This window comes from Diorhabda carinulata, chromosome 9 (assembly GCF_026250575.1).
Source record: "Diorhabda carinulata isolate Delta chromosome 9, icDioCari1.1, whole genome shotgun sequence".
Classification (NCBI taxonomy): Eukaryota; Metazoa; Arthropoda; class Insecta; order Coleoptera; family Chrysomelidae; genus Diorhabda; species Diorhabda carinulata.
This window is the reverse complement of record NC_079468.1, coordinates 16828792-16840794: the sequence shown is the minus strand read 5'-3', so window position 1 is coordinate 16840794 and position 12003 is coordinate 16828792. Positions and strand designations below refer to the sequence as shown.

Here is a 12003-nt window from a genome sequence, read left to right as displayed (position 1 = left end):
TCGCGAAACTGCGTCCATGTTAATTCAAATGTATTTGAATACATTACTACGATGGCAGTCAAGGCAAACGATGTGCTACGTAAACTAACCATTTCATCCATAATATACATTTTAAATATGTTTAAGCACCAATTGAATAGCGTTCAGGTTTTAGTGCGTCACTACTAAATGGTATTTTTTTGAATTTGAGTCAATCGTGGACAGTTCTTATTTACGTCAACTACTTGTTGGCAATGATTCCTTCAACTTTGATGATAAATTGATGTTGAAATAGAAGCATAGTAAGTGTTGTTATAAATATTCATAGTATTTTATTATCACACCTTGTATTTTATAGGCGACTTGATTGAACTTTTGTGACCAATGATTGAATTCTGAAATCATATTATTTATAAAGAGAAGAAATTGACATAATTTTCTGAAACTGAACATTCCCAAGCTTTGGCTTTTCAGATATCAATGACTCCAGATTAAAATTTATATCGGTAGTATTATAAAGTTGTTTGACGTATTTGGAAACTTGGAAATAACTAATTATAATGTCAATAAAAATTCCAACCGTAGAATATAGCAAATGTATAAATGGCCGGGCTTTTATATAATTTATTAACAAAAACTGGTTTAGTAAGAATATTTGAAACCAGTTCTGAGACACGAAGATCAAGGCTAATTTAATAATAGCACGAGGGTGTTGAGAAAATATACTAAAGAAATTAAAAGATTTTGCTTATTAACAATAACACCCGTGGGATATTCTTCCAGGGGAACAATCTGGTATATTGTTCGGTGCGTTTGGAATACCAAAGTGTCAAAGTTATCTTTTCATTCTCTGAAAACAACTGAAATATATTTGTCTAATGTTCCTACAACCTCTTAAGCAACTTTTGAGCTGACAAAAAATAAAATACACAATAGGATTATCAATGAGAAGACTATGATTTATATATAATAATTTACATCACAAAAGTTTTGAAGAATATCAATTTCAAAAATATATAATATTTAGAGAGACGATGTCTGATATATTAGAAATTGTTACATTTTTCATAGTGGTATTAAATTAGATTTCTTTGAACAGCTTCTCTAATTTCACTTCATAGTAAGATGTGTTAACAAAGAATGAAAATCGCACAATAAGTGAATATATGTACACTAAAAGAAAAAATATAACCGAATCCATATTTACAATACAAAATCTAAGAATAATAAACATAAAATAAAGAAGGTTAAAAAACTATTTGATATTTGTAGCTAAGAACGCTTCAAAATTTTATTACAACACTACTAAAATGTTCTTTACCAAAATAGTACTACAACATCATCAACAAGTGCTTTACACATTAAGTGTTTTCACGATTCCCATCTTAGCCTTTCTTTCCTATGGTAATGTTCTAAAATATAGCAATGATCAATAAAGGGGTGCATATTCATATAAATAATGAATGTAGGGTAATAAATTAATGTTTATTAATGTAGAGAATATATTTTAAATTACAATTCTTGCTTCTTCTTCTTCTTATTTTAAGACTATGTCTTGTGTTTTCAAAGAGGCAGCCTAAGTTGTGACTCCGAGGACCAACTCTCATACCATCGCTTTGGTGGTCTTCCAGGCGGTCTACTTGTATTGGGTCTTTCTTCCTTTGCGATTTTCGCCAGTCGATCGTCGTCCATTCTATTGATATGATCTCTCCATGCTCTTCTTCTAGTTCTGGCCCATCTCACTATATCCGGAACGTCACACATTCTTCTAATTTCATTGCTCCTTATTCTGCCTCTTAATGTTTTCCCTGTGATTGAGCGTAATGTCTTCATCTCGATCGTTCTAAGAATCCGCTTAGTAGTGGCAGTCTCCGCCCTCGTTTCTAGCTTCTTCTTGCTAGTTATCTAAATATCAAAAATAATTAGTCCGTCTTTAGCCAACACAAACAAACTGGATGGTTTTCCCACGCGAGAACATGCCACATATAGTTGTCCATGGGAAAAGCATGGTGTTTTCAAATCTAAGCCACATACAGACAATGTCTGGCCTTGTAACTTATTGATCGTCATAGCGAATGCCAATCTAATTGGAAATTGAGTGCGTTTGAATTCAATTGGCACATCTGTCGGAATCATAGGGATTCGTGGCAGCAACACATTTTCGCCTTGAAACAAGATGATGGCTTCTATAAAGTTTTTCATTAATGTTTTAATGACTAATCGTGTGCCATTACATAGCCGTGGTGGGTTTAAGCTACGAAGGAGAATAATCGGTGATCCAACACACAATTGTAAATTGTGTGGTGGCATGCCTGGCAAATCCAACGAATTTAAAAACTCAATTGGATAATTCACAGTCTCGTTGGTATCACAAACTGCATCGGTAGATTTATATGACATCAAGTCCCCAGGTAACAACTGTTGTATCTTTAAATTTAATCCATTGACGTCCACATTTTTACTTGCCAAAATCGCTCTTTCTGCCAGCCACTTATGAATGACGAATCTGATGTAAATGCTCGAAGAACTTGTTGGCGTTGTTGGTCAATGCCTCTATGTCTGTTTACTATGAATCTGCGCGTTTCTCTTCGTTCTAATTGTCTTTGTTGATTTCGTTCATCTCGCGCCTCTTGCGATAGTGATTCACGTAACTGCGCCATGCTTGCACGCACATCTGTATTATTTTGTTGGATTTGTTCGCAAGACCTTCGTGCTCGTATATCTCGCATGACTGTTGAATTGGTTGTTCTACGACTCAAATTGGCCCCTTTACGTCTTTTTGGCATTGCTAACTGTAATGAAATTTATTAAAATTTATTTTCTATTTTTGAGTTGGATTTTCTTTAAAGCGTATTTCTTTTAGGTTTTTTAAACTATTATTTATTTCTGGTAATGATTTATTATTATTATTATTATATTGTATTCATTTGTTTATTATTTGACTTACCTTTCACAATAATGAAAAAGGTATATTTATTAAACTCATACACGCTTATTAAAACTATTTTCAAAAAGCGTTAAGTACAATATATACAGGTACGGTAATGGCCGTTGTTGACGGGAGATCACAACACGTGTTTATTTATATGAGATCACTTAATTAACTAATAGTTAAAACTGTCTTTATCAGTTATTAATAAAATATGGAAAAATAATTATTGCACTGGAAATTAATAATAAACTCACGATGAGAGTAAAATTAACGTAATAGATGCACAGAAAAATTAAAATAATACGTATAAGTCACTGCTACGATTGATACTATTATATATATATATATATATATATATATATATATATATATATATATATATATATATATATATATATATACACTGGATATCGTTTATAACGACCTTCAATGGACCAGGCACATTTGGTCGCTATAGCCGATCGTCGTTATAACCGATCATGACATCTACATTAAGCAAATGTGAAATAGGAATTTTGTTAAATCAATTACACATTGTCAACATAATAATAATAGAATTTTTTATTGATAATGATATAAAACTTAATTTTTTAAAATAATTAACATAAATAAAAGGAAAATCAATTTCGAGCTGAAAAGTAATCGGTAATAACTTTTTGTTTTTTACATTTTTTTAGATAAAACTCGCGCGAAATTTTTTTTTGATTTCATCAAGTCCAGATTTTATATTCTGAGTACAAAATTGATTGTCACACATCACAAATTTCTTCAAAAGTTGTGCCGCCCTCAATGCGTCGGTTAACGGTGGGATGTCAAGTTGTTCTTCTTCATCCTCTTCTCCATTGTCGGTTTCAATATCGGCGTCAAGTTCATTGATAAGGTCCTCATCACTAATATCTTGTTCCGTGTGGAGACCCTCGTCAATTTTTGCATAGTCTGCTAAGACATCTTTATTTATTAAGGTTGGCAGTTCTAAGGATTCGGACCACGGCAAAAACTCAGGTTCATCCAGTGCGTTAGTTTCGGCTGGTTCTGACGGTTGTTCCTCATTTTGATTTCCCAGCACACCAGAATGTTTGAAACAATTTGTGATTGTTGTCGCAGGTACATCTTCCCAAGCTTGGTGGACCATTATAATAGCATCAAGGATGCTAATTTTTGTTTCCCGATTTTCCTCCACATCTTGAAGAAACCGTAAAACAAGCTGCTTTCTGAAATTGGTTTTAATCTTCTGTATTATCCCTTGGTCCATTGGCTGGAGAACGGACGTTGTGTTAGGTGGTAAAAATACAACCTTTATAAATTCAAAATCTCTCAAATTAATATGAGAAGGGCAATTATCGATGAGTAGCAAAATCTTTCTGCGCTTTTTCCTCAATTCCTTGTCCCAGTCTAAAAGGAATTTATTGAACAGATCGGTTGTCATCCAGGCTTTCTGGTTATTGTAATAATCGACTGGCAAATTTTTTACATTTTTGAAGCAACGCGGGTTCTTAGACTTTCCTATCACGAAAAGCTTACGTTTTTCTGATCCACTCATGTTTGCAGCAACTAAAACAGTTATCCTTTCTTTCGAAAGTTTCCCGTTTGAACATTTTTCTCCTTTGAAGTGAAGGGTACGGTCAGGCGTAAGTTTATAAAATAAACCTGTCTCATCAGCGTTGAATACGTCACTATCACTGTAGCCTTCTCGAATAGTAGGCCAAACTTTGGATAGCCAATCATCAGATGTTGCCGATGGGACTCCCGCGGCTTCCCCACTAAGTTTTTTAAAAACAATGGCATGCCTAACGCAAAACCGTTGGACCCAACTTCTGGAAATAATTTCTTCCGATTCCCTGGAACTACGGGGGATAGATTTTAAAAAATCATTCGCTTTTGCTAGCAGAATTGGGCCAGAGATCGGAATATTACGACTGCGTTGGATTTTGAACCATTTCAAAAGTAACTGATCCACATTCTCGTTAGTGGAATTACGGAGTTTCTTTTTTTTTAATGAATCCCCTTTTTGAACAATGTCTTTTATCTCATCTCTTTTTTTCCAAATGGATGATATTGTAGAGTGACTCACCTCTAATTCTTTTGCTAGGCTGACGTTCGTTTTTCCATTCTCTAGACGGCAGCAAATGAGGTATTTCTCCTCCAACGTAAAAGTTTTTCTTTTAAACATGATGTTCACAAGTTACCACACAGAGTTGCACCTTTGAATGTTAAAGTTAAACTACATAAGCAAAGAGTGAACAGTCAAAAAAGTCCCCACCACTTCAAAACCCGATCGAAAAAGGTTTCCTAGAAAAATTAGGGATTTTTGTACGCAATTTTCTCCTTATGAATTACTGGTAAACACCCAGAAAAGTCCTCACCAGTTTAAAACCTGATTTTCTATCAAAAGGGGTTTCCTAGAAAAATAAAGGCTTTTGTAGACAATGTCTCCTTATGAATTACAGGAACGGCGTCGCTAAAACCGATCTTTTAGTTTGGTGGGTCTTACCAAAATGAGTTGTTATAACCGATCAGTCGTTATAACCGAGGTCGTTATTTCCGATCAAAAATGCGTTGCTAAGGCTTGTAGAATCACGGGTCCGGAAAATATGGTCGCTATAACCGATACGTCGTTATAACCGAGGTTGTTATAAACGATATCCAGTGTGTATATATATATATATATATATATATATATATATATATATATATATATATATTCTTAGACCTTTTGATTTATTAATGCATCTAAATGTTCTTGATTTTAGTTTCTTCTGTTTTAAAATTAGTTTTTTTTTGATTTAATAAAAATCATTATACTCTATTTTGCTAATTCTAATAAACCTACAAATAATTTAATTGATTACTGCTATATATTTGAGATGTAAGGACCAAGGAAAAATTAATTTTTCTTATTGGAACAAAGTTCTAAGCTGATTTCATCCTTATTTTGATATTCATATTGTAAGTGATCTATAGATCAATATAAATAAGCAAATTGTCAGTGTCAATATCATATTTTGATAAAGAATTAAAGAAAAGGTCGAAACGTCAAAAATTATCTTTCTTTTAAAAATTATCAAAAAAAATTAATTTTAAAACAGAAGAGACTTGATTCGATAATTCAAAGCTAGTTGTATTTCCATACAGTATAATCTTTTTCATAGACATAGAGTTTATACTGAACCTAACCAATAGAGTAGAACTCAAAATAACAATTATACTGTCGAAGCGCGTTTCGAAAACCAAGTTATTGGCATCAGACGGTTCCGGAAATTTGAACTCAACCAGAGGTTACACAATTAACTTTTTAGTCATGTGATGAGATCAAATTTATCTTGTGCAAAATGAAACCGTCAGTTAATTTTTAAATGTTGCGATGTTTAAGACCAAAAATTGTTTTGGAGTAAAAATTTTTTCAAGAAAAAACTTTTTCATTCAAATCCATAGTAACATTTGATCTACCAAGCATTTATGAACTATTGAACCACCTCATCATCAAGTGCTTTCACGATTCCCATCTCAGCCTTATTTTTTCCTATGGTTATTTTCTAAAATATAACAATAATCAATAAAACGGAGCATATTCATATAAATAATGAATATGTATATACATAAATAAGTATATGCCCTAATCCCGCACTTGATTCGTTGATTGAAAGCTAGTTGTATTTCCATACAGTATAATCCTTTTAATATACTTAAGTTTATACTGAACACACTCTTAACAACCAATAGAGCAGAACTTACAATAAAAATTACACTGTTAACGGTTCCAGAAATTTGAACTCAACTAGAGGTTACACATTCAACTTTTTAGTCATTTGACGGGATTAAATTTATCTTTTAAAAATGAAACCGTCAGTTAATTTTTAAATGTTGCGATGTTTAAGACTAAAAATAGTTATAGAGTAAAAATTTTTTCAAAAATAAACTTTTTATTCAAATCCATAGTAACATTCGATCTACCAAGCATTTATGAATTATTGAAATATCAAAACTATTTCACATTAGAATCCTCATTTGGCTGAATGCTGAATTTTACAAAAAAAGCATCATGAAATTTGTAAAACCAAGTTAATTTGAATAAAAATAAATGATGAAAATGCAAAATTGTATTTTTCCAGTCAGACTTAAGCCTGCGACCATTTGACTGCAAGATCATTCAATGTCAATCAGTCAAAGAAATTTCAAATCGTTCCAATGTTATTAATATAATTTTTCTCATCAACTCCATTGTTTTAATGAATTTCTTTGAAATTAATAAATCCATATTTTGGCAAAATTATAATTCCCTTTTGCTTCTTGTAGCGCTATATATTGGTTAAGTTTGATTTAAAAGTTCGAAATCATTCTGTTTCAAACAAAAATTTAAGTCAATCATATATATTACCATGATTTTTAGTGAATCATCCATTGCCATTAAAAGCGAGAAAGTACGCGAAATGTAATTCAACAGGTTAATTGAATGTTACTGAAAATTAAATTGCATTCAAACTAACAGAATAAGTTTAACAAAGTGTGGTAAATATCACCTTAGACCTGCAGTGTGTATGATCTTTACACTTCTCGCGTGTTTTTTCACTCAATATTATAGGTTCGTTCCAACCCCTTCAAAAAACCGTCCTCGGTACGGTGACGATTCTGCACAATAGAGATTACGGACGATTCCAACCTCCTAGTCGGGACCGTTCTTGGAATGGTTATCGCAAGCGTTTGTAGATATATTCTGCGCAATCTCCGGCTATGCACGGTTCTTGTAACAGTACTTGCTATCAACCAAGTACAGAAAAGACCGTCCCTGAAACGGTTCACAAACGATACCTAAGTCGATTGGAACGCGAAACAGAATCGTTCGTATAACGGTAACTGCCCGTAATCTCTATTGCGCAGAATCGTCACCGTACCGAGGACGGTTTTTGATGGGTACTGTTACAAGAGCCGTGTATAGCCGAAGATTGCGCAAAAATATCTATAAACGCTTCCGATAACCGTTCCAAGTACGGTCCCGATTAGCAGGTTGGAGCAAACCTTATTAATATGAACATCTGGAACCCTTACTTTGGAAGTTAGTCGCTTTAAAATTACCGAATAGTGCTGTCATGTAGCCATGTCACTTCATGGAACAAACTGAACTTTTGTAAAGACCTATTGGCAGTACAAATTTTATACCAAAAGTAACATAGGCCAACATGTAAGCTATTCAAGATATCAGTATTTTGAGAATATTTTCTTTTTACTGCGTCCTATCTTGAAAGTTGAGAATAACAAACCATTTTCAAGGTAGCGAGCAGAGAGTGTTGAGCGCTCAATCTAATTCTAGTTTCGACTTGGTCCCAATCTAATTTAACATTTGTTAAATAATAATTTGATATCTTATACTGATATTTATATCTCCTTTAAGTGAAATAGTCATCAAATTCGCTTATCTTTGACATATAATTAAGTAAATAGAGTGTACTAAGCTTTGTATATAAGTAATAAATGAAGCAGTGGATCGCAAAAAGACTATATAGTAAACGATCCTATTTTATCAATTAATGGTTGATATATCATCGTGTAAATCATGTAGAAGCTTTCTTATTGAAGATGGTACTGGCTTAAAAGGATTGCTGCTGTAAACGGAGTGTCACAAATTTCATTTTGGACTTATCTTTATGCGTCGAATCGTTTTTGAAATTGCCGGTGCAGAATGTAGAGCGCACAATCATACATACCTCGGCGAAAGGTTAATACTGAATCCTTCATTATTCTCTACACTAAAAAATTGTTGCGTAGGTAGATACACCTAGTCCAAACCCGCTCCTTCCAAAATGCATCCGTCAAAGATTTATGCATTCCCATCCAGAACCCACATTTCCTTCGATAAGATCGTCAGTATACTTTACTGCTCCTACATCCATGGATTTAGTGGCAATGCCCGAATATACTTATCTATTCTTCAGGATGGTGTCATACACTTCACTCTTCTTCGGTTTCTTTCTGTCTTCGGATTTGCAGGATTTCTAATAGGTGGACTATTTGTCTTCACTACTGGTCGAGTCTGTTTTTTTCCTTGGATGCCTAGTGTCCTTTGGGAAGATAGAGACTAGCTGGATTGTTTTTGGGTGGTATCGTGACATTTTCATCTAGGATGTAGTTTATTTCAAGAATGACTCTTTTCCTTTGCAAGTCTGGGATTAGGGTGTTTTTGGAGGGTTTCGATGGCACTCGTTCACCGTGTGTGTGTGTTTGCTCACTATCGCACGTGAAATTTATTTTTAAAGTACAGCTGTGGCTGTATCATTGCTTGTCAACAGATATTTGTTCCGTTGAGAACGAAACGGGTCCCGTTTATATTACAACTAACTATAAATAGGAAGGTCAGATAGTGGGGTTAGTATTTCCAGGTCTGTAATGAGATTACATTTTTGAAACAAGAATTAAAAATAAATGATACATTTTATTATTTAATTATTTGTATGTTAATGAAAGTCAAATTTAATTACTATTTGATTCGAGAGAAGACATGAGATTGTCATTTAAGTGATATTTAATGAATAATTAAGTGGAAAAATGTTATAATAAATGGAGATTCAGGATTTACGTCTCAAGTAGGTATAACATCATTTTCAACACTGATGGATGATCAGATTTAAATCAACGGACCCTGCTTATTGGACCTAGTAGAATAGAGTGCAGATTTATTTTGAGTAGTTACTATCTAACTTAACCTAACCTAACCTACCCACTGTTGGTTTTTTTATATCCAATATATTCAGTAATTTGAAATTGAAACGCTCAAACATACCAGCCATTATTCAATGTTTTATTTTTTACGAGAGGGTGGCGAAAATCACTGACTTGTCACGTGTCAAGCAGCTGCAGAAACTGAACGAACTTTCGTAAAGTTAGGGACTTTTATCACGTTTCCCATTACTAATTACTATCCGGTAAATTTGATAAATATGAAATAATTTATCATATTTACCAAATTCAGTGGTGATTATGTATAATCACCGGTAATTTTATATAATCACCAAATTTATTACTTTCACCATATAAATGACTTTGTTTTGTGACATTGAGAAATTCACTTGGGATTATTTTGTTTAATTAACATTGTCTCATTAGGAGTTTTTGATAACGAGTTTTATACAAGACTGATTTTAATATTTGAATAACTACTTACTATTTATTATAAAGTTTACTGACGTGTATCAATAACGTACTCGTATATGACATCTACTAAAGCCGGTATTACACGTTGATACTAACGTTTGCGCAACATTCGCGCTCCAACGTACGGCTAAACGAATATTTATAACCTATATTTACTTAAAGAAATGAAAACGTGGTAAAAAAGTGATGAGCAACAGATATGAATTAGTTTAAAATAAACTTGATACTGGCAACTTTGGTTTTTTATATTAAACACGTAGCGTTCACGCGCCAGAGAACAAGAAATGTGTGTAGTTGCTCAACAAGTGTTGGTTCCAATGCTGGCGCGGTTCAAAAAACCGACTTTTCATGGCTAAAGTTCCAATGCCAACGCTGGAAGCAAAACATTAGTCGAATGACATAAGCATTTAGACAACACGATGCGTTCAATCATACCAGCGTTGGAAGCATTGGGCTAATCGTGTGGTACCGGCTTAACAATGTTTATTTTCTATTATTTGTTTCTGATAAAAGTTATTTGGAATTTTAATATTAAATGCCAGCACGAACCACTTTTCTGAAGTTTTCACTTCATTGTTATTTTTCAAGACATGGATTGAATTGTAAATATTGTAATACATATAAATTGTCGGACTACACTATCCGTAACTCGTTTTATGAATAGACTGTATTTATTCACACTATCGTGACCATGTTTAATTGACCTTAACTAGATGAGCTTTATTGAACTGGTGATTAAATTATAAAAAATAATTGATAGATGGAACATAACCACTATAATAATCATCATAAGAAGGTCATATTCCTGGGTTGTGCTAACTATAGCGCTGTATGAATAAATATGAATAAATGAAAATTCGAGGGTTCTATATTGTGCGAATATGGTGGGTGGGCACTCTCACCTCAAGTCATTAATCACCAATCGCCAGATTGGTTCACTCGATCCAATTATTCACAATAAAGTTCTGCATTGAAGTTTTTTCCATGTTTCGACACATATACTCCACCAACCAGACAGAAGCGCCTTTTTAGGATGTAAACACGGCTTCGCAGTACTTCATGGTAATTTTTCTGTAGAGATCCACTGTCTTTTGCAGTTTGGGTTATCGTATAGGACCCGTATAGCCATCAGTAATCGGTTTTTCATGATGCTACTGAAGGAATACGTTACTTGTGTGGATCGGTTGGCTTTGTTCTTTTCCGTCATATTTAAGGAACTCAAGCACTTGTTAATTTTTTCCAATTTGCTGCAAATATTCTTGGATGATCGACCAATTCTGGTTAAGAGTATTGCAGAGTTTCTCGATTGTCTCACATGGATTTGCTTCCACTAATGCGTCTAATGATGTTGGTCTGAACATAGAGATTCATATTTGTCATTTATGCATAAATGGCGGAATATACTCTTCTGATATCACTAGATCACATGCTTATTTATATATTCCTAGAGCTTCGAAATGTGCCGGGATATTTGTACAATAATATTTCCTTTCTCTTTTGAAACATTGCGAGTAAACTTTACTACTACTTCTAAACTATGTATCTTTCATATCTGATTTTAACAAAGACCATTGTTGTAAAAAAGATTCAAGAATTTTTGGATCAGATCTTGATAATTGTGAATACCCAATGATATCTTTCAATTCAGCTTGATTAATTAAATGTGGAATGCTTTCTTGAAAAGATGAATCGTCCTAATTACTAGAAACCGATTTAACTTCAACATCTCTTTTATTGTCATCATCTAATATATTTTGACTGGAGTTACCGGAACAAAAGTTTGATAATCAATTATTCAATTATTTAGAAGTGAGTAGATTAAAAATGTCGTTGACACAAAATTAGCTGAGAAATGACAATAAAAGACTGGCATTACTTTCCGGTCCTCCAAATATATAAAAATAACATTAATATGCAGAGAGAGACTGTAATTTGGAATGAATTCAGTA

General features: G+C 33.3%; 1 protein-coding gene across 1 annotated transcript; it reads right to left on the bottom strand.

Moving 5' to 3' along the window:
* Nucleotides 1-2414: 2414 nt before the first annotated feature.
* On the bottom strand, nt 2415-5081 carry LOC130898147 (tigger transposable element-derived protein 4-like). The gene is made up of 2 exons (XM_057807216.1): nt 3672-5081; nt 2415-2771 (listed from the first exon to the last, which is right to left on the bottom strand). The coding sequence occupies exons 1-2, from the start codon at nt 5079-5081 to the stop codon at nt 2415-2417; spliced, it is 1767 nt and encodes a 588-aa protein (XP_057663199.1).
* Nucleotides 5082-12003: the final 6922 nt, after the last annotated feature.

What these genes read in the sequence shown, in the direction of transcription:
- LOC130898147 (XM_057807216.1), bottom strand. Translation starts at nt 5,081, where the DNA reads ATGTTTAAAAGAAAAACTTTTACGTTGGAGGAGAAATACCTCATTTGC. An exon ending in CACAACTTTTGAAGAAATTT is followed by an intron (nt 2,772 to 3,671) that starts GTGATGTGTGAC and finishes ATTTCATTACAG; the next exon opens with TTAGCAATGCCAAAAAGACG.